This window comes from Aphanomyces astaci (assembly GCF_000520075.1).
Source record: "Aphanomyces astaci strain APO3 unplaced genomic scaffold supercont1.7, whole genome shotgun sequence".
In the NCBI taxonomy this organism is placed as follows: Eukaryota; Oomycota; class Saprolegniomycetes; order Saprolegniales; family Verrucalvaceae; genus Aphanomyces; species Aphanomyces astaci.
In genome coordinates, this window is record NW_009798270.1 from 300,291 (window position 1) to 325,532 (window position 25,242).

Genomic DNA, 25,242 nt, shown 5'->3' on the forward strand with positions numbered 1-25,242 from the left:
CACACAAATTTGTTGGGTTTTTTGTTGGTCTGGTGGAGTCCAGTAAATTTTTATTGGGCTACTGGGCTGGTGCGAACGCGTTTTTGGGAATTTCAGCAAAGTTCAGTAAATCATCCGGTTAAGTTACTGGAATCAGGCAGTTACTGGCACCGGTGCAGATGCTCTAAGGGGTCCATTTTTGGGCCATCTTGTGATCGATCGTTTACGGTATATGAGCATCTGCACCGGCACCAGTAAATTTCACTGTAAGCATCTGCACCGGCACCAGTAAATTTCACTGTAACTACTAGTACTCCACTAGTATTATTAATATAATAGTACTGAGTTTACGTGATCTTGTCATACAGTAGCTCAGTCTGTTTGTTTGGAATAATTCCCTCATTAACAAAACAGATCCACTGTTGTTTTGACCCGAAATACTGTTTCAATGAGGGAAATATTACATCCGGATACACCTTTTCGCCAGTAGCCCTGTAACCTGGGACTCCGTCCTACCCCGGGTGAGTACATACGACGCTAAATCTCCGGGGTTAAGAGGTGAGATGGTATGAGCATACAAAGTTCCATATAAATCTCATTGAAACAGTATTTCGGGTCAAAACAACAGTGGAACTGTTTTAATGAGGGAATTGTACATCTCTTTGACAACACTCTTTTGGTTGTGGTGTTAAACTTTGCTTCCCATCCGAGCGGGTTAAATCCGAGCGGGTTAACTTACTTGGAATTAGACCCGACTACCACGAGACAGAGCTGTAACAGACCAATACCGAGTGCATTTCCTCCATTGAAAATCAATTATGCATGGACTTGCAAAAATTTCTACTGTGCATTCTCTACCTATAATGCTATACAATTCACTAAGCCATTCAATTGTAAGCTTCGATTGTCACTCGACACTACTGTACTGTACTGGTACACTGTACTTTTGTACTCTGGAGTACGTTATCCAGATTGATACATTGGCATTTTGGCCAGGCATAAATTTACTGTACTATTACTTCGAAGTATCCTCCGCTTTTGTAAACCTTCCACAGCTGCTGTAGAAACTTGGCGGTTTCGGTCGTGCGAAGTTGTGGAATTAGGAGGTGGAAGTGCCAACTTTCCAAGGAGCAATTGTTGGTGTGGCAGTACGGATACCAAGCGATCGGAGTTTACCTCTGTTTTGATGAGATACACGCCCATAAGCAGTACTATAAACTGCAAGGCGTTACACTTATCCCAATGAAGTCACTGGGAGTCCATACTAGACTGATTGCTCCTGAAATGGATGCATGGTGCGCTCACATCGACATCGACCAATATCCGGATGAAATTCTATCTTCCTCCGGTTTTGAGGTCAGGGAGATTCAGCGCTTGAATCTCCAAATCTATTTGAGTTATTAATACTACACACGTAGTATACAATTTGGAGATTTTATTTCAAAGGACTTATTAAGTCAAGGAGTATTTTGGGCTATCTCAACTCAAAAGTGCTGACCGAAACTCTATTGCCGACAAAGACTTCCCTAAAAATGCTTGCGAAATGGCAAAACCATTAATTTACTCGTATACACGTTAACCTATTAATAACGTTACAGTAATATTAATACATGTACCGGTAGTAAACCGTTAGGATGGACGCCCCACATGTACATACATGTAATACTTCCGGATGCTGGACTTTTAGCCTTGGTAGGGCAATTTTACGAATACTAAACTGCACTTCAATTCTGTGAAGCAAAAAGCAAGTACCTGGTACCACGTAGTACTGTAGTACTTCAATGTAACGTAAACGATCAGTTCTTTCCCTTTATCAATTCTTGCCCTCTTTCATTTTTCACACTCAAGTCTTTTAATTATATTCAAAGAATAAGATACAGCTACAAGTTTGTTTTAAACGCCTTGTCCATATGTTTCCTGACACTTCAAAGGCATGCTGTGAAATCAAATCAAAGTGGGCAAACAACTGGTTCGGCAAAAATCACAACTTCTGTGTTTAATTTAACATACTAGTACTACGTAGTAATAAACAGTACTGTAAATTACGCTATAAATAATACTCCAATTCGCGGTCACATAGGAGTTATTGTGATAAAGTTTCTTGCTCTATAACTGTACACCTGCCCAATTTTCATTTCTTCATGTGGTACTATTACTACTGTATGTAGTATGGCCAAAAAGCTACTACTACGTAGTACTACACTATTTATACTATTATAATAGTACGTTGTACTAGTATAAATAGTAAAGGAAAAAAGAATTAGGTCATGATTTGATCGTTTATGTTATTACCAGTTGAACTGCGGATATATATTTCCAAGTGATTTTTCTCAAAAGTCTTGCCAGGGTACTAGTAATAGTACTAGTACTAGTACAGTACAGTGTACATGGCAACCCTGGCACGTACATACCAGTAGCCGTCTTTCAACCTCACCCACCAACCCACCATACGTACTGTACCTACACAAACTGCGGTGCAGAACTAGTACCGTATTACTGTACTCGAGTAATACCTGGTGTACACTAGTCTGCGTAACGTTACTTGATACTGTAATGAAATCTATGCAGCTTTGCAATACTAGTAGTACTAGTACTACTAGTATTGCATAGTACTACTACTGTAGTACCGGTAGTGACGACCAAGTTTGGCATTATTCAGTGGCAGGATCAGACTTGTTGCAAAGTAAGTACCAGTACAGTACGATCAGCAACGACTGCGAACTTTATATAGCAAAATTGTTGGGGAGGGTCGATCACATAACCAATCTCTGAAAACACCTAACAGTAAACTGATGTTATGGGGATATGGGGATATGGGGGGCTAAGTTGAAGACGCAGTTCCAGCTTCAACTACAGTTGCGAAGCTGTGGGACGAAATACTGTCGCCACTCGCTGACGAAGCGGCACTGAATTGAACCAGCCAATGAGATCGCGGCCTACAAGATCGTGTCTACAAAACGTGACACGGCCGAGAACTTTGCCATGCATGACCATTTCTAGCCGTAGTTTATATGCAAAGGTACCGATTGTATCCATGGAATATTCTTCAGCCCGAGATGTCGTTTGGAACTTGTGCGTGGGGCGGCTATCGATGAGACTGATCCAATGTACCTGCAGTTCGGGCCAGCAGAAAAACATACTACAACCTACAGTACGAAATGAGCATGCCATCCTACGAAATCCCCTCTGGCATACATTCAGGGGACAGGTACAGTATGCGATTGCTCGTGTTGTACATACAAGTACGTATGGGGAAGTGCATGGGCAAGACTATTCAAGCGACAGCCTTGAATGCGTTCGACAGTCGGGACTGACCTGTTTGTTGATGTTGGCCAAATGACATAGAAATAAGTTCATTCCGTCCTCGCAGCCATCATTGAAGCTCAAGCAAGAATTGGCAAGAAAGTGCGGCTTTGTCTTTCTGTTTTTACTCACAATCACACAAGACTGTCATATCCATGGACGCTGTGTGGGACGTACTGCATACCCAAGGACGACGAAATGGGCCGTAATTCATCGATGAAATGGCTCCTAAAAGAACCCATTCACAGATGAGATCAGTATTTTGTTCCAAGTGCAGAGAACGTCAAAATTGTGCTAATTATTTTCACAAATTTAATCAATCTCGAAACATATCTTGATTCCAGTAGGACGTCGTCACGTATAGAATTATCATTCAAGTATAGGAATCAAATATGTTTTTATCCCAGATGGTCGCGAGGAGGAGGAACGTAAGTCATCCAACTCTCGTTAAAGTTCGTTCGAGGTGTCCAACCAGGTACGCCCTCAATGCAAACTCATAATAATAAAAACGCACAAAAATGCAGAGTAAGCTTACATTACGTTCTATATAACATAAAAATGCGAATTATATTAGTTCCCCCTGTAGGTTCTTCGCACTTTATATCGCTGGCTCTACTTGTACCACCCTGTAACCTCTTTTTCACGGCGGCATTTTGCAGTTCATTTTCCAATCTCCCTGTAGGAGACTGTCCGCTACCAGCCCAACCACCCTTATGGCTTCTACGACAACAGACCACATATTCTCTGTCGTGGAGTATGAGCCATCCTACTCCAAACCTACCCTGGAGGAGTCACCAGAACAGGATACTACAGAGCAACCAAAGACAAAAACCACGCCACGATTGATTGTAGCCACGATGAACGTTGTGCTCATATCCCCCGAAGAACCGTCGATGGAACCATTGAAAACCGCGCCAGCCCTAAACGCGCTCGTCCCGTCCGTCGACAACAACGCCAGCACCCCGCGGGATTGTGCCATTTGCTTTGAAACGTTGCAAGCAAAGAACCTGTGTGGCAGCACCACGTGCGGGTCGCGGTTCTGCGACGGCTGCATCCAAATGTACCTCCAAATCAAGATTCAAGACGGTCAAGTGCGTCGCATTCGGTGTCCTGGCCTAGGCTGCACTGCCATCTTGTCTTCGCACCACATCCACGGCTACGTCCCCACCGACCTTTTCCAGCGGTACCTCGAGCTCAAGGACAAACTCCGCTCCGGTCGCGTGTGTCCTCCATGTGGGCAGTCTGTGACATCGTCTGGTCGCAAGATTCACTGCCAGGCGTGCACAGCCACCACGTGCGGCGACTGTGGCGAACCGTATCACATGTTTGCGTGCAAGGACGTGACGTACAAGTCGTGGCGCCAACACACAGAACACGACGTCCGCTCGTGCCCCAACTGCCACGTAGACATTGAAAAGCACGGCGGCTGCACCCACATGGCGTGCACGCACTGCGAGTTTGAGTTCTGCTGGCTGTGCCGCGTGTCCTGGGACCGCCACACCGAAGCAATGTGCAAGCCGCTGGCGTTCCTCGAGTCCGAGTCCTCATCTCTCGGTCCCAATGCGCCGATCCGAGCCGTGACCAAGTCCGTGGTGGTGGTTGCCGCGACGGGCGTTGCCGCCGTTGGCATCGGCATCGCAGCGGCGCTCGCACCTCCCGTCCTCCTCTTCAACGGGGTGAAACACCTCTTGCATCGCCGAAAGCAGGCCAAGACCCTCAAAAAGCTCGAGAAGTTGCGAACCCTCCACGCTTGATGCGTAACACCGCAACTTCAACCATGCTGCTTATTTATACCCTAATATTTATATACAATTATATTTGTTTTTTTATTGGAAATTATCAGTCATTGAACGACGACAAGAATATCCGTACTGTAATGTTTACATCTGGCACAAACAAGAGATGCGGAAGGTTGTACGGTACTATTAATAGTATGTTTACAGTACAGTATACCAGTTTGTGTACAGTACAGTACAGTACAGTGTACTAGTATACTGAAGCAGCTCCTCCGTGCATAGCAGCAACATCAGTGAGGCAGCATGCATTCACGCTTGATGTGCTGGCACTCCCATGTATCAGTAAGTGTGACGTTGATAACGTTATGGGGCTTTTGTCACGGCAATGAACCTGTGCGACCACGACACGTCGAACCATGACAACATGCTCAAACAGGAGGATGTTCTCGTGGGTTGGGTGGTTAAGGTGCCGTGCTTTTTGTACTTGTTTGTCAAGGAATGAGCGAGGAAGCATGGCGACATTCCATGTTTGCTGAAGGAGAAGCCCCCGTCACTCGCGAGTCCAAAGAGGCTTGGACGCTTCGTTTTGGATTCTTTGCTTCTCGTCTTAGAAAAGATGCAAGACGAGGAGGAGGCGAGGCACCGCGATCACGCGAAGGATGTAACGAGTTGTTGTAGTAGGCAGCCGCTTTACCCACGAGAACGCGTCGAAATGTGTTTGGATGTTGCTACAGTAGTTACACAACACTACATACATGAACTTGGAGGACTATCACACGATGAGTCACGACGATGTACTAGATTGCAAGTGACCAGTGCAGAGCATGAAGCTATATACGGTACTGTCAGATACGAGGCTCGTGTACACCGTGGTAGTTAGTGTATACACATGAGGGCGGCCGGTAAGCTTGTTGTCTCGAGGCTGTCCATTCATTTCGTTTCACGATTTGCGCAGTGGTGCTCCGTGGGTTGTTTTTGATCAATATGATTCATGCCAACATGATACCCGTATATCGACCCATACTCGACAGTTGAATTGCATGTCGCTGTCAAATCTACTTGTAATTCGGGCGATACGCTGCATCACCGAAAACGAAGATGCGAATACACGTCAACACGCGCTTGGTGATGCTACTGTGTGTGGGTAGGAGCCCGCGTCAAACTCGGTTATATGTATACGTTCACTGTCGCTCTACCTTGCCCTCTACTGCAAAGTCCCGCGAAGAGGGCCCTCGTTCCTTGTTTGATTTCGAATTTACGCAGCAACCTTGAACGCTTCATGGGCCTTCTTGATGGAGTCGACATCGACGCGGGTGCCACGTTCGCCGTTGGCCCACTTCCACGCGGCAAAGTCGATTTCACTGCGCGACGCGATCTTGCTCTTCAAGGGTTCCTTGGTGGCAGCACGCACAACCACGGCGGCCTTGTTCACATATTGCAGGTAGGACAAGCCTGCCGAGCGCCACAACGAAGTTCCTCCAGGGGCCATGATGCAACTAGGAAACGAAGTCCGTTCAAAAGTAAAGGACTCCCTCGTCCTCCACCACTCGCACTGAAGTGAGGTGGCGGTATAGAATTACACAGTTTTATTCTATAATCTAATGGTACGTAACAATACATACCTCGATCCAGACATTTTCATGTATCATTCACAACGATTACCTGTATATTTCTATATCGTACGTTGAGGGTCGAATACGAAAGGCAACATAAAGTTACGTCGCACTTAAAATGAACCTCAATTGAACCAATCGGATTGGCGGAAACGAAACTTCGAAGTACCCAGGAATACGAGACGGTTGTTTGACTGGTGACCACAACAAAGGTTCAACTTCAGCGGATTATCATCATGCTGGTGTTCAAACCTGCGACGGTGGCGGTTGCTGTCGCCGTAGTCTCTGCATCCATTGCATATGTGCTGTGGAAGCAACGTCAGCAGGAACAAGGAACTTCACCCAAGCAGTCGGCTCGCAAAGAGTCCAGTGGATGCTGTGGCAAGGATAGCGCTACGACCACAGGTTGCTGCCAAAGCAGCACAAACGACGATAATGTCGAAGCCGAAGAACACGCCAAACCAGTGGCTGTTCGCATCTTGTACGGGACGCATACGGGCACGGCCAAAGGTACCGCATTGAGCCATGTTGTTGATGTTAACCCTTGACGACTGGTAGGATTTGCCACGACATTGCAGCAGAAATTGTTTGCCCTTAACGTGGCCGGGTATGCATTTGAGCCATCAGTGGTGGACATGAAAGACTACGACCAAGTACGCGTCCATCAAGCTTTGCTTTCCTCGTAACGTTAGCTACAACAATGATCGTAACGTGGACACAATGCTTTGTAGGACAACTTGGAGCACGAGCACGTGCTGATTTCAATCTTGTCGACGTGGACAGGTGGCGTGCCGCCCGAGTCGGCGCTAGTCTTTTGCAACTGGCTGCAGGACATGGCGCAGGACTTCCGCGTGTCCAAAACCTGGCTTAAGCACGTTCATGTGGGCGTGTATGGATTGGGCAATTCCGAGTACGACGAGCACTATGGCAAGGCGTCCAAGGCGCTGTCCAAGCATTTGAGCTCCCTCGGGGCGTCGCGGTTGTGTCCTCGCGGGGTCGGCGACGACAACCAGGACCAGGCAGCGCAGTTTGACTCGTGGAGCGACCACTTGATTGCAGCCTTGTGTGAGCAATATGGCGCGCTGCGTAGCCCAGCTGCGTCGTCGTCGTCGTCACCTTCTGTCAAGCCAAAGCAGCAACCGGCGGGGTGGAAGTCGCAAAATGAATTCCGCCGCCAAAAGCGAAAGGAAAAGGCGGCCGCAAACGGCGAAGACACGGAGGAAGCAATGTGGACGGCCGAAGACCAAATGAACGAGATCGTGCTCGAGCTGGACCAGGGGGACGACAGCGACGATGAAGACAACAGGCCCAAGAAACCAGACAGCGGCGTGGTGGACGTCGAGGACATTGGCGTCGTGATGAAGGAGTCTGAGGCCGCGGCGCTGTCCCGCGAAATGGTCACCCCCCTGCAACGCAAAGCCCTGACCAAGGAAGGATACAAGATCATCGGCACCCACAGCGCCGTCAAGCTGTGTCGGTGGACCAAACATCAGCTGCGCGGGCGCGGCGGATGCTACAAGCACACGTTCTACGGCATCACGAGCTACCAGTGCATGGAGACGACGCCGTCGCTCGCGTGTGCCAACAAGTGCGTGTTTTGCTGGCGCCACCACAAGAACCCCGTGGGGCGCGAGTGGCGGTGGAAGACGGACGACGCCAAGGAGCTGGTCGAAGGCGCGATTTCCCGCCACCAAACCATGATCAAGGAGGTCAAGGGTCTGCCGGGGCTGATCCAGAGTCGATGGGAGGAGGCGTTCACGGTGCGCCACTGCGCCCTCAGCTTGGTCGGGGAGCCCATCATGTACCCGCACATCAATGAATTCTGCCGGGAGCTGCACGCCCGCGAGATCAGTTCGTTCTTGGTCACAAATGCGCAATTCCCAGAGAAGATTGCGGCGTTGGAGCCCATCACCCAGTTGTATGTGAGCGTGGACGCAGCGACCAAGGATTCGCTCAAGGCAATCGACCGGCCCTTGTTCAAGGACTTTTGGGAACGTTTCCTGAGCTGTTTGACCCAGCTCAAAGCCAAGGGGCAGCGCACGGTACTGTCTTTCTTATACCCTAGATATGGTCTTTTGTGCTGGTTCGCCATATCTATCGATTGATTATTCGTTGTACTGACTTTTGTATGTAAAATTCGTCCAGTGTCACACTAATTTAAGTCACACACTAATTCGATGTTGCATTGGTCGAATAGTGCTTTTGAGTCATCTGGGTTTTGATCGATTGTCTGCCGATTTGGTTAATCTGCTCATTCGAGTGAGCACCCAAACTCTCCAATTTCGAATCGACTTGACAATGCGCTATATATGAGAGAGAGAGATCGCCGGACGGATGGATGTATATGTGTAGGTGTATCGCATGACATTGGTCAAGGAACACAACATGAAGGAGCTGGACAACTACGTGGAGCTCATCCACCTGGGCGAGCCCGACCTGATTGAAATCAAAGCAGTCACGTACTGCGGCAAAAGCGATGCGTCCGACTTGACCATGCAAAACGTGCCGTACCATCAAGAAGTACGCGACTTTTGCGAGCTGCTGTGTGCCAAGCTTGGCGGCGGGTACGAACTGGCGACGGAACATGCGCATTCCAACTGCGTGTTGGTGGCCAAGACCAAGTTCAAGATCGATGGCCACTGGCACACGTGGATTGACTACGACAAGTTCCACACCCTCATTCAAGCGTACGTTTATTCTTGTGTGGATGGATGGATGGTCGTCGTATGCATATATATTGAACTCTGTCCAGCCAAACATGTGAACGTGTGATTGTCCCTATCGATCGAGCTTTATATGATTGAATTCCATGTGTCTACTCAATCCTGAAGCCCGTCCGGGGCTTCTCTTGGCTCTAGAGGCTCCTGTTTTGACATTCTACTAAGTGTATGCTGTTGCCTTTATTTACACTGGTGTTTGGTCGTGTGCCAGTGGTATTTAATTGCGACTAACATTCGTCGGGGGGGGGGTGTAGGTACTACAAGGACGGCACGCCGTTCACGACCATGGACTACATTGCGCCGACGCCGGCGTGGGCAGTGTACAACGCCCCCGAAGCTGGATTCGACCCGATTGAGACGCGCTTCCGGCGTACGAAGGAAGGCAAAGTGGTGGAAATTGAGTACACTGCCACCGATTCGGGCTGCGGTTAAGCCAACAGACGGGACTTGTGTATGTTGGTTGTTGGGGGCATAATGCGATGGAACGTGTCGCTTTCTCTAACGTTATGCGAATAATATACCCCCGTCACGTTTACAAACATGTGTATTATGCCAGGACGCGAAAGAAGAACTGGGTTTCGAGGCTTCCGTCTTCGGGGCTATCCGTGCAATGCACGGCGTTCTGCATGTTGGTGAGACCATAAATGCCGCGGAGGGTCGTGGGGGCCAACTCCCGCGCCACGTGCACGTCGAACGGACCACAAAACGACTGAAAACGCGGGACGATGTCGTTGCCTCGGACTTCAATCGCCACCAACGGCGCACTTGACATGTACTTGACCAGTTCCTATCCCTTGATACATGAGACGGGCCAGTTTGCCGTTTGGACAACACCGGGGAGTAGTCACTCGTACGTGGTATTGGCGGGTCACGGGCTTGTAAATCGCGAGAAACTCATCGATGGCTGCAACGGGAACGTGGACGAGCTTGAGTGCGGATATTTCAAACCCCGCCAAGAGGATGGCATCGACCACCGCGCCGCATTGCCCTGCAAAAAATGACATGGAGCGTCAGTGTAGCAAAAGACAGGAGTAGTAAAAGTTAAACGAGAAGGATGACAGCAACATGACATGTTACCGGTCTTGACCACTCGTGGTCGGATGAGGCAGAGCGTGGAGCAGTCGTCCATGGCGGCGGTGGTGGGAAACGCGTCGGCGTCGAAGAAGCAAGGCGCAGCGCGACCGGTGACGACAAAATCTCGAGCGGAACCTGTGTGATGTGAGTGAAGATGCGTATCATGGAAGGAAGGGCTGGTACAGTACCGAGCTGGCGAAGGGCGTCCGCCACGGCGGCAGGGGCTCCAATTGACACTTCGATGGCCACAGAGAAGTCACGTGTCCACTCTTGCGCGCTGGCCCTGCGTGGATTCATGATCAGAGAACGTGGGATGAAGTAGTTTGTACGGAGATGGATCGATGCTGTCGATGTGTTTGCTGACAAGGGGCAAGTCCGTGGTCTTAATGTGAATCATGCGCATCTTCACGAGCGCGAGGTGGCATCCCTCGAGCGCCGACAGGATGCGTCCAAGGGATCGATACCCCGCGGGTTTGATGAGGAAGAGGCTGTTCGTGCCGCGGGAGGCGAGGAGGTGGCGCGTGTACTCGTTGGCGCAGTCGACGAGGTTGATTTGACGGGAATATCTGCAGCACACAATAAGATGCCGAGAATGGACGGACGGGGTAGTACACGTACACGGACACGCAAGCACCGACAAACAGGTCCACGACTTTCAAGCTGGGAAACTTGATGCGCTTTAAGAATGGCTTGAGTGACTTTTTGTCCACCTAATGCAATATGGGGGTGAATACACCAGTCGTCGAGATGAATGTCATGGCGCACCATATCAAGGGAGCCATCATTGACGTAGTACGTGAGCAAGAACGATCTTAAGACTTCGGCTTGTGGGTCGAACCATTCCGCCACGAACGAGTAGACGTCCCCGTCGGCCATGGTGATGTCTCCTAAGTTGAAGAGTCGGTCGCAGTTTCACATTGCACTTCCGGATACGACAAGTTTCCGGTTAACTCGATTCCGCGCGCTTTTTCAACTAACTTACCAATGCATCAACCATGACCATGTTCGCATGCCGTCGAGGCGAACGGACGTTTGCACGTCGAAGGTATGGGATGATACGATATATGGCTGATGTGCGGGAGGAGACATGTTTGCGTCCCTTGTCCCGTCGGTTATCTCATGCAACACGATACGTTTCAAGCGTACTATTTTTAGCGACGAGCCGTGCTGCGGCGACGACTTTTCTCAAGGGAGCCGGTGTGCCTGTCGATGCTGGAGTAGAGGACGACGACGCCGACAACAGCAACGTTATCAGTGATTGAGCGCTAGAGAACATCCACCGCTCGCTAGCTCCATGGACGACTTCTTTTTCAGCGAAAAAGAGGCGGAAGGATGCTTTGACGGCGACATGGTACGCCATAAAATTCTCTTTTTATGCTTGTGCCAAGGGTGCTGACTCGTTCCTGCACAGAGTCCTTCCGACTTGGAGAAACTCGAAGTCGAAGAAGACATGCCAGAGGTTCCGCGGGCCGACCTACTCTTACGAACCGGGCTCAAGCAGCAAAAGCTCAGCGTTCTTGTGTCTCTGCCCAAGGTCCTCGCCGCCACCAATTCCAAAGAAAACCTCGTCACAATTCTCGATGCCATCAAAGTACGTTCGTGCACACGATACGTAGGGCTTAATCAAGCCCGTAGCACGTGTGGAAGAAAGGGGAGGCCGAGAACGACGTGGATATCATCAACGAAGTGTTTACGTGCCTTCAAAACCTTGCCAGCATCACATGCGACGGCAAAATCATCACATACCCCATGACCAGTCTCTTTGAAGAGTTCGACGCGATGATGCGGCAGTACCACGAGGAAAAGATCACCGCCGTCTTCTTGTTGACCGACGACCAAGTGACCAAGCAGTTGCTGCCGCTGGTGCTCGAATTCGTGCACGAGTTGCAGGTCAAGGACCATGCCGAAGTCGCGAGTCATTGTGTGGCCGCCATGATTCCCCGGCTGTCTGGATCGCTGAAAAAGACTCAAGTACAATGTGAAGTGTCTTGATTGAGCTGACAATTTGTTTGTCAGATCATTCGCATTGGCATTGAAAAGGGCGACGTCTCCCAAGGCGCGGGGTCGCGCCTCATTTGCTGCCTCATTTTGGGGGTGCTCACCGCATCGACGCTCTTGTCCGAGCAAGACATCGACGGGCTGTTCTTTCAAAAGGTCCAACAGCACCCCCCCTTTCCCCCCCTCATCACGACTGATGACTGACAACGATAACGACGTAGATGATGGCACTGTGTCAAGACACGGACGCTGAAGTTCGAAGGTGCATGTGCATGCAGCTGGATGCCCTCGCTCGTGCCGTTGGGTGCGTACCAGCCATATTACCCTAGTTCTAACAACGACCCATCCACAGGCAACTCAAAGCCAGCTCCGCGTTGCTTCCCGAGTTGCTCGAGTTGCTTCAAGATGAAGAAGAACAAGTACGCATGTTGTCGTCATCATGGTGCAGTGTAACGTTGGTGACTGTGCGTGTTGTGTTTGCAGGTCAAAGTGATGGCTTTTCAGACGTTGCTGTCGTTGTACGACTACTTCCCCCCGCGGGACCGCCGCGACGTGATCCTCCCCGTGGTCGCCGAGATCCTCGAGCACCCGCCGAGTTATTTAATATCGCCACTTGCGCGTTTGTTTGGCCGCCTCGCGTTCAAGCTGTTCACCCTGGGGGACTTTACCTCCGATCACATCGCCACGTTCCAAGCGTGCTACACCGCCCTGAGCCGAAGCGACAGCCCCGACGTCCGACTCGACTGCGCGCGCAACTTGCCCGCCGTTGTCCAAGCTTTCGGACCTGCCCAGTACTCGCCCCACCTTGACGACCTCCTCCAAGCGTTTACCCAAGACACATCCGAACCCGTGCGTGTGACTTCACGACGAAGCGTCCGAAATGATAATCGTCCATGCGATTCTGTAGATTCGTCGCAGTGTCGTGTCGGGGCTCCATGAAGTCGCGGCGCTTCTCGGTCCCCAGCGCGCTCAACGATACCTCAAGGCCACATCCTTGGCCGTATTCAAAGATGAATCACCCACTGTCCAAGGGCACCTCATCGCGTGCCTTCCGTCGTTTGTCCCCACCATTTGCACAGGTGTCGACGACGACACCAAGGTACTGGAGCCACCTTGACTAGTCTGACTTGGATGGTCGTTTGTTGTGCCTAGAATACGTACATTGACGCTATGCTCAAAGCCATCTTGCATCACCACACGATCCTCGCGGCGGGGAGGTGGCGGGAGCAGATGGCAGTGTTGGACGCGCTTCGTCACTTTCCCACGTTTGTCTCGTCCACGCAACTGTTTGAACGCGTGTGTCCGTTGTTGTTTGAGCTCATGAACGCAGTACGTTGATCAAATCCTTGTTTTAGAAATATATATATTTATGGATGTAGGGAGCCCGACCGGTGCAAGTAGAAGCCGCCCGCGTGCTTGTGGCCGTGAACCGAGACAATAAAATCACAGCGAATCGGGTCAATGTGCTCTTGCGATTGCGCAAAGAGTATGCGCTGGGCAAAAACTTTTGGCAGCGGACGCTGTACTTGGACGCGTGCAATTTTGCGTGCGACTGCTACAGCCACCAGTACTTTCGAACCAACTACCTTGATCCGGCCATCGATTTGTTGGAGGTATGAGAGAGTGCCACGTATATCGACAGGACGCCAACTCCCCCCACCACTTCTTGTTGCGAAGAATATGTCTAAGGATCATGCTAACGACACCGTTTGTCCAGGACCCTGTGCCCAATGTGCGGCTGAAAGCATTCGCGCTGCTGCCCAAGTGGAAACCCGTGCTGCACGTGTTGAATGCCGGGGATGACAAAACGATTGGCCGCATCCGCAGCTTGCTGGACGGATCCCACGAACCCGACCGCGACGTGCTCGTGGCCATCCATGACGTTCGGGAAGCCTGGTTTCACGACAAAGACGACAAGTCCATACAAGAGATGGCGCTGGACGCCAAGAAGGCGGCGGCAGAAGAAGCCGCGAGCATGAACGGGGACCACGACATGTACTCGTCCGAAGCCAAGTGGAGCGAAATGCTCGAGTACACGCTGATTGTGGGCAAGGACGGCCAAGTCGTGCGACGGGCGCGGGTGAAATCCATTGACATTGTCAACAAACTCCGCCAACAAACCAAGGATATGACGACTACACGTGGCAACACGACAGGAGGTGGCGCCAACCTCCGCGCCACGACCACGGCTGCCCTCGCCAAAGCCGCCGCGTCGTCGGACAAACCCACCACCAAGTTGCCCATCACGACAACCCCCATGAAACAACAGCCCATGCCCCTGTCCACCCTACCCACATGCACGCCGGGGTTTTCCCAGTTCAATTCGTCCGTGGCAGCGAAAATGCCCAGCGCTAGCGGCTCGTTGTCGGCGCGGGATGGCAAAGGCAGCAACGCCGCCACCAGCGCTACGTCGCTCAAGCAACTTGCTGACGCCAAGGCTGCCATCCGGCTCAATCCGGCCAAGGCGGCGGTGGCCCCCGGCAGCACCAGTGGAGGACGATCTACAAAGGTACCTGGTTTCTTGGGTTGTAAATTGTCCTACTGACTACTATATTTACCTGAGCACAGAAAGATGAGACGTCATTGACAAAGATCCCAAACATCCCAGTGCCAACGCGACCTGCTGCGGCGCCGCCTGCAAAGCGCGTCCAGAGCCCGTCCACGACGAAATCGACCACATTGAATTCGAGCTCTCGCACGGCATCAACAGGATCAAGTTCGGCCTCGTCCGTGTCGGCAGTTAACTCCAAGGTCACACCACTGGCCAAGCGCTGACCAGTACACGAGTCGTAGTAACTAGGGTAGACGATAACGAACCACACATCATCGCATTCCTTTCTGCTACATCGTCATTCTGTTTCAAAAGCGCGCCAATGGGAAACCTGTGAAACGTTATAGATGATATGTGCCATTCGTGAAATGGCTGGGTTCATCATATGTCTGCCTGTCACATTGTACACTCTGTCAAGACGCCAATACCGTAGCATTTCCACTCTTGGCGTTAATGAAGACCTAGTTTCTTGACACATGTGTCCTCAATACCGTTTCTGGTATTTACTAGCACTCCAGGAGTAGAGTACACGTACCATGTACTCCGGAGTACTAGAGATCATAGACTCGTCATAGCTACGCAACTTGAAGCTACTGCAAGGTTTGCATCAATCCGCATACACCCCTGGAGCCAATCAACACGTACAATCTATCCAATACGATGTGTGATTGGCGGAGACTGGAGACAACGCCTGGTCAGGGCCAATGAAATCGCGCGAGTCGATTGCGACGTGTTATTTTGATGGCGGTGATTCAATTAATTGTGACAGGTTTTCGATCTGCGGTGCGCAGAAGCGACATTTGCAGTCGGCTCCTCCTCATCTCCAACTCCACTCCACTTTCTGAATGTTTGCCTCCAAGGTTAACGTCCGCCGATCAATGAGCTCCTTGACGAAGAAGACCATCAACCCTCGCATCGTCGAGGCTGAGTATGCCGTCCGTGGCCCTTTGGTGCTCAAGTCCATCGAGCTCCAGAAGCGCTTGAGCGCCGGCGAGAAGCTCCCGTTCGACAAGATCATCTCGTGCAACATTGGCAACCCGCAATCCCTGGGTCAAAAGCCGATCCAATTCCACCGCGAAGTGTTGGCGTTGGTCAACATGCCTGGCTTGGTGGACCATCCGTCGGCGCCGTCGATCTTCAAGCCGGACGCCATCTCGCGTGCCAAGCGATACCTTAAGCGCATTCCCGGCGGCACGGGCGCGTACGGCCACTCCAAGGGCTCCGACGTCGTCCGTGAAGAAGTGGCCCAGTTCTTGCTCGAGCGAGATGGCTACGAAGCCGACCCTGATACCATCTTCTTGACGGACGGGGCGTCGCAAGCGGTGCAATCGATCTTGTTGGCGTGCATCCGCGACGAAAACGACTCGATCCTCGTGCCCATTCCCCAGTACCCGCTGTACTCTGCTGCGATCGCTATCAACGGCGGCACCTTGAGCGGGTACTACCTGGACGAGTCCACGGGGTGGAGCATGAGCATCCCCGAGCTCAAGCGCACGATCGCCGACGCGCGCGCCAAGGGCAAGTCCCCCCGCGCGCTCGTCGTGATCAACCCCGGCAACCCCACCGGCCAAATCCTGAGCGAAGACAACATGCGCGACATCATCACGTTCTGTAAGGACGAGAAGCTCGTGCTCATGGCGGACGAAGTGTACCAAGAAAACGTGTACGTGACCGATAAGACGTTTGTCTCGTTCAAAAAGGTGCTGCGCGACATGGAGAGCAATGTGGAGCTCGCAAGCTTCCATTCGACGTCCAAGGGGTTCACGGGCGAGTGCGGCCGCCGCGGCGGGTACATGGAACTTGTCAACTTTGACGACGACGTCATGGAGGAGCTGTACAAACTCGTGTCCATCAACCTGTGCTCGAACATTGAAGGCCAGCTCATGGTGGCGCTTATGACCAACCCCCCCAAGGCTGGCGAGCCCTCGTACGACCTGTACGTGGCCCAACGCGACGAGATCGTGTCCTCGTTGAAGCGCCGCGCGGTCAAGTTGGTCGCGTCCTTCAACGAGCTCGAAGGCGTGACCTGCAATGTGACGGAAGGCGCCATGTACACGTTCCCGCGCATCACGGTCCCCGCCAAGGCCGTTGCCGAGGCCAACAAGGCCGGCCAAGCACCCGATGCGTTCTACGCGTTCGCCCTCTTGAACGCCACGGGCATCGTGGTTGTCCCGGGCTCGGGCTTTGGCCAGCAAGATGGCACGTTCCACTTCCGATCGACGATCTTGCCGCCCGAAGAAGCCATCGATGAAGTCATCGAGAAGACTGCCAAGTTCCACGCCGACTTTATGAACAAGTACCGATAGAGATGTAGAAACATGTAATGGAGATGCCAAACCAAATGTCAAAAACAGTGGAGTGGAGGGGGCGGTTGCTAACTAAAGCGACTCCCCACGACATTCCCGCAGACGGGAACGCTGCTCTGGTCGAAACCTACCCGAACTGTCAGTACTTGGCAATGAGCTGCTCACTCCAAAGCGTGGCGGATGGTGTTGCTGTCATGTGTGGAGCATCACCTCATCCTTCGTCAGGTGTTGTTGGGGTGGTGTTTTGAAATCTCGATCCATATCCGGATAAGACATTTGATTGGAGCATCACGAGCCAATCCATGTCGAGTACGGACGCATTTGGTTGTTGGTCCAGTGCAAGTTGAAAATGCAGACGCAGTCCGCTTCGCAGGTTGATATCGCGGCCGTGACGAGTCTGTTGCAATGGAAGTCCAAGAGCAAGTCCGATAGACACGCGGACGAGTCGTCGTCCATCGCATTGGCACAGCAACTCTTGGCCGATGAGGCCACTGTCGCGGCCATCGAGCGCACCCTGCATATCTCGCGCACTCGCGTGCTGCAAGCCATGTTGGAGTACGCTGTGTTTTTGGCCACCAAGGGCGACACATCACCGTCTACAAGTGCCCACTCCTTCCTCTTTCTCTCCAAGGCCATGCTCCAGACAACGTCGTACCAGTTGTCCCTGCTCTCGTGCACCCAACTCCTGCAAGCCATGTCGCGAGTTCTCGCCGAGCACGCCGCTGCCTGTCGCGTCAACTTGTCTTCGTTTGACGACGCTCTTATCGACAGCTTGTCCGCCGTGTTCGTCCGTCTCTTTGAGGCGGCATCGACCGCGACGTTTGTCCCTCGCTTTGGCAATTTCAAACCGCCGACGGACGTGTACGCAACCTTTTTCCACTCGACCTTGACGTCGTTGCTCGCGTTGGCGGCTGCAGCTCCGTCTCCAACGATCGCTTCGTTCGGGTTGGCTATTCTCAAGACCCACCACGCGCTCCAAACGAACCAAACAAACAAGAAGAAGGTGTTTCTAGCTTGCAAGCAATCGTTGGCCACCCTTGTTACCCTCCGAGCGTCCACCGCCGCCCTGCTTCCATACAGCGCCGGCATGCTCCAGGCACTTGACGTATCCATCGCCGATGCACTGTTCGACCCCGAGCACCTGCACGGGTACGGGGGTCTCGTGGTGGCGACCACGACGTACCCGTCGCCGCCAACTGCCCCTGTCACGGACGAAAACGCTAGTGCTCCTGCGAAAAAGAAGGCCAAGGGTAGCGGCGATGGCCGTCGAAATGGCGGCGCCACGAGCCAGTTGCAGCAGTCGTACCAGCACGGGTTGTTTGACGAGATTGGCCGGTTGGTCGCAGACGCGTCCCATGTCGCCCCGTTTATGCAAATGCTTGTGCGCGAGTATGTCGTGTACATTCGTCGGTCGAGTGCAACGTTCGTCGACAAGAAGAAGATGGGGGGGGTACCGCAAAAACGAAAAACCGGCGCGTCTTCGTCGGCCAAAGCAGACGCGATTACGCCGGCGTTTTCATTCTGGCTCGACATGTGTGCCGTGACCACCACGTATTTGCAACAAACTTGCACAGCAACAACGACACGGCAACAGCAACTGGCCAACGGAAGTGCATTGTGGCATGGCCTGTGGGATGTTATGAACGCGAGCGACATTTACCGTGTCGCAGAAGACAACGCCAGCCAACACCAACTCTATTACCTCGAACAAACCGTGGCGTCCGTGATGCAGCACCTCGAGTCGGGTGCGGCCGCCGCCACCGACACGACGCTGCTGTCCAACATGGTGCAATGCTCGCCCAAGATTCTGCAGCCTCACTTGGCGCTTGTGTTTTCGTACTTGGCTGCCCACGCAACGTCCTCTGACGATAACGGGGCGACCCGCGCCGCCGCCTGCTTGGCGCGCCTCGTCGAATCTTACGATGCCATGCGTCTCTTGGAAGAGTTCCTTGCCGTTTTGTTTCAAGGCGACGCGGCCTCCCGCCATATATTGTGCTCGTTGTTTGTCCACGAAGAAGGTATACACCTAGGTGCAGCTATTCGAGGCGCGTTCGCGAACGTACCGGCTGGCCAAGTCGAGTCGCTGTGGCTGTTCTTCCACGACGCGCTGTACCAATCCATGCATGCCAAGGCGACGACCACCGTCGTCAACGACGGGCAGCTTGGACTTGTGCGCACTGTGTTTGCCTTGTACATGCAGGAAGTCCCGGCGACGGAGCACATTCAACCGGCCTTGCTGCAATGCGCCAAGCAAACGTTCGACCTGGTGTTGCTACCTCGTGCCATCCCGACCCCCTCCCCCTCGTCGTCGTCGTCGTTGTCCCCCACAAACCAAGTGTTGCTGCAGCAGGAGGCGCTGAGTTTACTCGGAGAGCTCGGAGCGTTGACGGACAAAGGGGTCGACATGTCATTTGTCGGCCCCGCCGTCTTCGATACTCCCGTGATGGAGGTATTTACCGCTGCGATCCCGTCCATGTTTGGAAACCACGACCACCCGTCGGACCACGAAGGCGGCATCTTGAAGCTGTGTGCTACCCGCGTCCGACAACTCGTGTCGACATTTCGCACGTCCGCCGCCGAACCCATCGCGTCGTTCGTCCTTGGCCAGGCGGTCGCTCGACTCGACCATGTCGCCATCGTCACCCCCTTCCTGAACGAGCTCGGCCACGCCGCCACGGCGGCTTCGTGCGCCGAGTTTGTGAATACGATTTCGCTGGCGGCTGTCAGCCATACGCTGCGCCCCAACTTGTTCTTGGACGCAGGGTTTTACGAGATTCGACCATTCTTGAGCGTACTCCCTGCTGCGTTTACGTCCATCTTGACACGTCGGACGCTGGCAGCAGTGTGGACCAAACCCCCCCCGTCTTTGTCAAAAAAGAAGGGGGGCAGCAACTCGAAAGCGGCGGCTGCAACTTCCACACCAACCCCGCCGTCGACATTGCCCGAATTGCGAGCCCTCCTGGAAAAGCAACGACACACGCCGACTGATGAGGCGTCCCTGCTAGCCCTGCACGCCGCGGTGGAGTTTATGATGACGGTGCCCTTGCCCAATGAATTTGGACTGTCATCGGAAGGAGCCGCGTTGTTTGGATGCATTCTGGACGTGGAAGCGTTGCTGACGTCGTTGTCGACGAACCCGGAAGCACTGGTTGAATCGCTGCATGAATGGTTGCGATCGTTGTTGGCTGGGGTCGTCGCTCCGTTGGCGCCACCTGCGCTGACCTTGTTGACCACGTGGACGTCGGCGTTGCTTACACGCGATGCCTCGTTGCAGAGCAACTTAAAGCTGTGGAAACCGATCATTCGCGTGTTGGTGCACTTTCATCCTAAGCACATGGCGCCTATCCACGACGCTGTCGTGGCGTCGGCCACCTCCTCCAAGACTGCGACGATGGACGTGGTCGCGCTCTGCCTGGAAGCGTGGGGGGGCTCCAACCATGCTGCCATGGGCGATCGATTCTTCCAAGCGTTGTTGCCGGCGTTACTGGCTCGCTTCGAGCACCCCACGCCCAACGACGCGCACGTGTTGGCGGCCGCGGTGCAGTACTGCCATCGAGCCAAGGGGGGGCGCGTGCCCCCTTCGTTGCTGCCGTTCGTCGGCCCGTTTCTTGCGGTGGCCTGTCGAACGATCGTCCAGGACCAGCAACTGGGTCGTCACGTCGTTGTATCTTCTCGCAGTAGCAGTGCCCGTCTTGTCCACATCGTGTGCGCCCACGTACAGACGCTGGCTTTGGATTTGGCAACTGTGGGCAGGCTCGTGGCAACGTTGCTGGTCGGCGGCGGCCACAGCCTCGACGACGGCCTATCGTCAACTTCGTTGGAACTGCTCGTGGAGAACGCCACCCCCGACGAGTTTCACCTTGTGTGGCGCACTCTGACCTCGGAAATCGCTGTCCTGCACGACCCCGCGCGCGTCCTTGCCGCGCTCCGCGCCATGTTGATGGTGCTGTGCATGGAACGAGCCCCCAAGAACCAGCGGGTGCTGGCGGATTCGGCCAAGACGACCCTCGCCACCCTCGTCAATCTCTGCAACGACGATGACGCGGCTTCACACGTCGTGACGGAGATCCATGTGGCTGCCCTCCGCGTGGTCGCGCAAGCATTTGCCAAGGGGGGCGACGCGTTCGACTGGCACGCTGCCGACATCCACGTCGCCCTTCTCGCCCTTCGCCCGCTTCTGTCCGTGGTGGCCTCCCCCTCCTCCCCCCGCCCGTCAGCCGGCCTTGGGCCTCAAGTGTGGCAGCAGTCGTATTTGCTGCTCCTGCGACTCTTGAGACAGTATCACACGACGTTGCCGCAGTATTTGCCGCACTTTGTCGCAGGTTGCAATGCGCTCCTGCGGGCGTTGCTGTACGCCGCCGCCAAAGCGGACTCGACCGACCACAATCTGCTGCATTTGTGGGCGTCCAACCTGACTCGGTTGTACGGGTACATGCTGCCGCATGCGACATCGTTCCGAAAACACATGGTGTACATGCTGTCCGAGTTCTTCTACAAGCACGACGCGTTGCCGGTGGACGTGCAAGGAACGCTCCGTCCAGGCATTTACGCGCTGTTTGACATTTGCTCCAAGTACGAAAAGGAGCAACTGTATGGCACCCTCGACGGCACCGGCAAGGTCCTACTCAAAGCCATCGACGCACACTACAAGGAATCGCACCAGTACACGGGCAAGGTGTAGTTTCCGTGGTCGTCATCCAAGTCGAAAGCAGTCGGCAACCTTGAGAATCAAATTTATTGTAGCTATGTTCTACTGAGTTTCGATATGTGGATGTCGCTTCGACCTGCATGTCGACCACTTTCGCAGAGGCGAGGGTGCATGGTTCCACGTGAAATGTCGTTGTCATGAAATACCTCAACGTTCTCCGTCCGAAGGGACTCTCAGCTGACTCGGCGGTAGCCTGGACAGCTTGGACAAGGATCTGGTCGTCGCGTTCAGACATTGGGCGGCCGGAACGAGCGATTGGCTTGATTTGGCCAGTCATATTGGACGCTTTAAGGATGTATTAGGCTGTAGCATGCGGTAGCTGAAGCTCGAGGGCTATTTTCCTTACGGTCGGCTCATCCATCTTGGTGGATACGAGCAACGCTCAAGTTTCGGCGCATGCTCCGTTCTGCGAGTTGTTGTTACTCCGGAGTACTGTACCTTGCACGCTTTCAAAAATCCGGATAATGGTACATTCATTATTGATACACGGAGTGATCGTCTTTCACGGTTTTTATACGCCATCGCTGCATTCGCCGTCGACAAAATGACGACGATGAGCGAAGACATGAAGGTGTCGGGAGAGCTGAACCGCATGATCCAGCGAGAGATTGAGACGATGATGGATCGCATGGAGAGGTACGACTTGGTGGTCGTGATATTGTTGCATCGGATCCATGATGGAACCATGTAGACTTCGGCTGCAGAGCAAGTTTGCGTCGTTCTCCAAGGTGCATGTGCCGATGGTGCTGGTGCTGGGCAACCACTCGTCGGGAAAGAGCACTTTCATCAACCACATGCTGGATCAAGACGTCCAGAAGACGGGCCGCGCCCCCACCGACTGCATGTTCACCGTGTTGATGGGCGGGAAGCGTGCGGAACGTCTCGACGGCCACGCCTTGTCGCGCGACAACAAGTTTGGGTTCCAGGACATCAAGGGACTGTTCGGCGCCGACTTTGTGTCCCAAGTCGAGCTCAGGGTGCTCGAGGAGTGCACGCTGCTCGACTCGACCGGCATGATGATCATCGATTCCCCAGGCATGATCGACCCGCCTGGCAGCACGACGCAGTCCCGGGGCCGCACCGACATGGACCGCGGGTACGACTTCAAGAAGGTCGTTCGGTGGCTCGCGGGTACAGTACGCCATTGATCTATCGTGTCGCGAGCGTTGCGTCACACCAGCTCAGCTAATCCCATATGCCTTCATCATCATCATAGAGCGAGCAGACCTCATCCTTGTCATGTTCGATCCGGACAAGCCGGGCACGACGTTCGAGTCCCTCGACGTGCTCACGACCTCGCTCAATCACGTCAACTCAAAAGTGCGCCTCATTCTCAACAAGGTCGACGATTTCAAGACTGTGCACGACTTTGCACGGGCATATGGCGCGCTCTGCTGGAACCTGAGCAAGGTCATCCCTCGAAAGGTGAGAGCTCTCGTGCTTCTCCGTTCTAACTTGGGCTTGAATGCCACCTAACGCCATCTCCGGGTGATGTTTCTCATCTTGTCTGATTCCTAGGACATGCCGTTCATCTACACCATGTACGTACCCGTGCGCGGCGGGGGTTCCCTGGCGCAAATGTCCAACAACTCGGAAGAGGCAATGCTGTCGTCGCTGCTGCACACGGAATTCGACGGCACCCGCGGCGAAATTCTCCGCGAAGTGCAGCGCGCCCCCGACCTTGCCACCGACAACCTCCTCACGTCGTTCAAGTCCCTTTGCGCCAAGCTAAAGGTGTGTCCCTACTTGATTGGAGTATTTGACAATCACCAATGCCATCCAGCGTCGAGATGCTCGTTGATGAAATGCGGTCGTTGTTGTCATCATGAGATATTTGATTAGATGCACATCACGTTGATTGAAGCATGCCAAAAGGAATACATGTGGGTAAAACATCTGTGGCATGGTATCACGATGGGGCTCGTGGCCGCGGGCGTGGGGGTTAGCGCCTTGTACATCTTTCGGACATGGGGGGTGTCTTCTTCCTCGTTGTCGTCAACTCCTTCGTTGGACACGACTCCTACGACCTCTGGCGCGTCGGCGACGTCTGCGGTGCCAGCGTGGAAGCAAGAATGGACCAAACAAGTCGCCCAGTCCAAGGTAATCAACAACTCCCCAAGCCCCCCCTCGCCCCCCCGTCATCTAACGATAAAGGGCAAATGGGGGGGGGGCTGACACGTCATCTGGACTTGTCCTTCTGGCTTTATCGTTTTTGGCGTTACATAATCGGACGTCTGCTGATGGGATTATGATTTGCTTGCGTGGTTCGTAGCGAACGTTTCGATGGAGCGAGTTTGCGAAACTCTCGGGCGCCGCCACGGCCACGTCGTTGGCATCGTGGAAGGCTGGTCAGCGCGCCTTGGCCAAGATGCAGGCCGACGTGCTGCACTGGCTGCCGGCCGTCTTTGCCTCTACCTACGCGTCATTCTTGTGCAAATCTGACCGCACGCACGACGAGACCATGGCCACATTCAACAGTATCCTGCCTGGCCTCGAGATGGCGCTGGCCCAGACTCCGTTGGAGGCGTTTGGGTTGTTTCCGCCGGTGGAGAAGAACTACCTTGACGAAGTGCTCGCGGCTCACGTGCCTCGCCTGGATCGATGTGTGCGGGATCGCACGGGCGACGACTACGCGTACCTCCGGTTCAAGCACATTGAAAAGCCATCGCTGCAGTAGAACAGTCTAGTCGTGTGTTGAGAACCGAGATCAAGAATACTACATGGATTTAGAATGCACATGGGAGTGTAATCTACCTGGTGTGGTCAATCATCTATTGTAAGTTTGTAGTACATACAAGACGGGGGGGGGTGGACGGTGGTGGTGTAACTATAGTTGTATTGCATGGTGCACCTTGGGTAAGACGAATAGACACTTGAGCGACGTCACTGAAAAGTACGCCATTTGACATTGTGAAACTCTATGACAGCGCACGTGTAACCCTGCAAAAGCTACTAGCATACTACCAGTATACTGTTGTTGGTTGGTACTCAATTCCAAACCGATCACAGCTGGATGTGTTGTGGGGTTAAGCATATATTAATATGCAATTGAAATAACTATGAGCTGACGACTTTGTTCAAGACTGTGCTTGGTGCTACAAAACGTGGTAATAGAATGCTACGTTGTGGTGTATTTCTCACCATGTGCTTTCCCGCGGCAGCCAAGCGAGGAGACGCCGCTGTGCTTCCAAAACCACTGGGCGTTGTCCGTACGGTCGAACCTTGCTTTTGAAGTTTACTGGGTGGTTGTACAG

The 25,242-nt window shown here is 53.2% G+C and overlaps 8 protein-coding genes across 9 annotated transcripts; 6 read left to right on the plus strand and 2 right to left on the minus strand.

Annotated features, from left to right (window-relative positions):
- Nucleotides 1–3,954: 3,954 nt before the first annotated feature.
- H257_04057 (hypothetical protein) lies at nucleotides 3,955–5,118 on the plus strand. The gene has a single exon (XM_009828429.1). It carries the CDS (start codon nucleotides 3,996–3,998, stop codon nucleotides 5,034–5,036), a length of 1,041 nt encoding a protein of 346 aa, XP_009826731.1. The 5' UTR covers nucleotides 3,955–3,995; the 3' UTR covers nucleotides 5,037–5,118.
- A 907-nt stretch (nucleotides 5,119–6,025) lies between these two features.
- H257_04058 (hypothetical protein) lies at nucleotides 6,026–6,586 on the minus strand. Its single transcript, XM_009828430.1, has one exon. It carries the CDS (start codon nucleotides 6,505–6,507, stop codon nucleotides 6,274–6,276), a length of 234 nt encoding a protein of 77 aa, XP_009826732.1. The 5' UTR covers nucleotides 6,508–6,586; the 3' UTR covers nucleotides 6,026–6,273.
- Nucleotides 6,587–6,801: 215 nt separating this feature from the next.
- H257_04059 lies at nucleotides 6,802–9,892 on the plus strand. Of its 2 annotated transcripts, XM_009828431.1 has the most exons (5): nucleotides 6,802–7,141; nucleotides 7,190–7,284; nucleotides 7,363–8,673; nucleotides 8,984–9,318; nucleotides 9,606–9,892. In XM_009828431.1, the coding sequence occupies exons 1-5, from the start codon at nucleotides 6,868–6,870 to the stop codon at nucleotides 9,781–9,783; spliced, it is 2,193 nt and encodes a 730-aa protein (XP_009826733.1). In that variant the 5' UTR covers nucleotides 6,802–6,867; the 3' UTR covers nucleotides 9,784–9,892. The 2 variants fall into 2 exon arrangements, with proteins under 2 accessions (XP_009826733.1, XP_009826734.1); XM_009828432.1 differs by lacking the exons at nucleotides 8,984–9,318; nucleotides 9,606–9,892 and having other exon boundaries at nucleotides 7,363–8,839.
- Nucleotides 9,893–11,310, minus strand: H257_04060 (hypothetical protein). Its single transcript, XM_009828433.1, has 7 exons — nucleotides 11,191–11,310; nucleotides 11,044–11,135; nucleotides 10,755–10,991; nucleotides 10,614–10,708; nucleotides 10,429–10,560; nucleotides 10,206–10,339; nucleotides 9,893–10,138 (listed from the first exon to the last, which is right to left on the minus strand). Exons 1-7 carry the CDS (start codon nucleotides 11,299–11,301, stop codon nucleotides 9,899–9,901), a joined length of 1,041 nt encoding a protein of 346 aa, XP_009826735.1. The 5' UTR covers nucleotides 11,302–11,310; the 3' UTR covers nucleotides 9,893–9,898.
- Nucleotides 11,311–11,581: 271 nt separating this feature from the next.
- Nucleotides 11,582–15,265, plus strand: H257_04061 (hypothetical protein). The gene is made up of 12 exons (XM_009828434.1): nucleotides 11,582–11,776; nucleotides 11,837–12,016; nucleotides 12,061–12,396; nucleotides 12,442–12,579; nucleotides 12,645–12,727; nucleotides 12,776–12,842; nucleotides 12,907–13,272; nucleotides 13,331–13,522; nucleotides 13,576–13,752; nucleotides 13,803–14,036; nucleotides 14,141–14,932; nucleotides 14,992–15,265. Exons 1-12 carry the CDS (start codon nucleotides 11,720–11,722, stop codon nucleotides 15,196–15,198), a joined length of 2,829 nt encoding a protein of 942 aa, XP_009826736.1. The 5' UTR covers nucleotides 11,582–11,719; the 3' UTR covers nucleotides 15,199–15,265.
- A 487-nt stretch (nucleotides 15,266–15,752) lies between these two features.
- H257_04062 (hypothetical protein) lies at nucleotides 15,753–17,380 on the plus strand. Its single transcript, XM_009828435.1, has one exon. It carries the CDS (start codon nucleotides 15,820–15,822, stop codon nucleotides 17,278–17,280), a length of 1,461 nt encoding a protein of 486 aa, XP_009826737.1. The 5' UTR covers nucleotides 15,753–15,819; the 3' UTR covers nucleotides 17,281–17,380.
- A 237-nt stretch (nucleotides 17,381–17,617) lies between these two features.
- On the plus strand, nucleotides 17,618–22,154 carry H257_04063 (hypothetical protein). The gene has a single exon (XM_009828436.1). It carries the CDS (start codon nucleotides 17,630–17,632, stop codon nucleotides 21,959–21,961), a length of 4,332 nt encoding a protein of 1,443 aa, XP_009826738.1. The 5' UTR covers nucleotides 17,618–17,629; the 3' UTR covers nucleotides 21,962–22,154.
- A 351-nt stretch (nucleotides 22,155–22,505) lies between these two features.
- H257_04064 (hypothetical protein) lies at nucleotides 22,506–24,742 on the plus strand. Its single transcript, XM_009828437.1, has 6 exons — nucleotides 22,506–22,624; nucleotides 22,680–23,119; nucleotides 23,205–23,413; nucleotides 23,507–23,722; nucleotides 23,831–24,088; nucleotides 24,261–24,742. The coding sequence occupies exons 1-6, from the start codon at nucleotides 22,533–22,535 to the stop codon at nucleotides 24,663–24,665; spliced, it is 1,620 nt and encodes a 539-aa protein (XP_009826739.1). The 5' UTR covers nucleotides 22,506–22,532; the 3' UTR covers nucleotides 24,666–24,742.
- The last annotated feature ends 500 nt before the right edge of the window (nucleotides 24,743–25,242 follow it).

Coding starts and splice junctions, on each gene's coding strand:
- H257_04057 (XM_009828429.1), top strand. CDS start 3,996: ATGGCTTCTACGACAACAGACCACATATTCTCTGTCGTGGAGTATGAG.
- H257_04058 (XM_009828430.1), bottom strand. CDS start 6,507: ATGGCCCCTGGAGGAACTTCGTTGTGGCGCTCGGCAGGCTTGTCCTAC.
- H257_04059 (XM_009828431.1), top strand. CDS start 6,868: ATGCTGGTGTTCAAACCTGCGACGGTGGCGGTTGCTGTCGCCGTAGTC. Junction 8,674..8,983: donor AAGCCAAGGGGCAGCGCACG/GTACTGTCTTTC, acceptor GTATATGTGTAG/GTGTATCGCATGACATTGGT. Junction 9,319..9,605: donor TTCCACACCCTCATTCAAGC/GTACGTTTATTC, acceptor GGGGGGGTGTAG/GTACTACAAGGACGGCACGC.
- H257_04060 (XM_009828433.1), bottom strand. CDS start 11,301: ATGGCCGACGGGGACGTCTACTCGTTCGTGGCGGAATGGTTCGACCCA. Junction 10,992..11,043: donor GTCGGTGCTTGCGTGTCCGT/GTACGTGTACTA, acceptor TGTGTGCTGCAG/ATATTCCCGTCAAATCAACC. Junction 10,139..10,205: donor CCGTGACCCGCCAATACCAC/GTACGAGTGACT, acceptor ATCAAGGGATAG/GAACTGGTCAAGTACATGTC.
- H257_04061 (XM_009828434.1), top strand. CDS start 11,720: ATGGACGACTTCTTTTTCAGCGAAAAAGAGGCGGAAGGATGCTTTGAC. Junction 13,753..13,802: donor TGTTTGAGCTCATGAACGCA/GTACGTTGATCA, acceptor TTATGGATGTAG/GGAGCCCGACCGGTGCAAGT. Junction 14,933..14,991: donor GTGGAGGACGATCTACAAAG/GTACCTGGTTTC, acceptor ACCTGAGCACAG/AAAGATGAGACGTCATTGAC.
- H257_04062 (XM_009828435.1), top strand. CDS start 15,820: ATGTTTGCCTCCAAGGTTAACGTCCGCCGATCAATGAGCTCCTTGACG.
- H257_04063 (XM_009828436.1), top strand. CDS start 17,630: ATGCAGACGCAGTCCGCTTCGCAGGTTGATATCGCGGCCGTGACGAGT.
- H257_04064 (XM_009828437.1), top strand. CDS start 22,533: ATGACGACGATGAGCGAAGACATGAAGGTGTCGGGAGAGCTGAACCGC. Junction 22,625..22,679: donor ATGATGGATCGCATGGAGAG/GTACGACTTGGT, acceptor GGAACCATGTAG/ACTTCGGCTGCAGAGCAAGT. Junction 24,089..24,260: donor AACAAGTCGCCCAGTCCAAG/GTAATCAACAAC, acceptor CGTGGTTCGTAG/CGAACGTTTCGATGGAGCGA.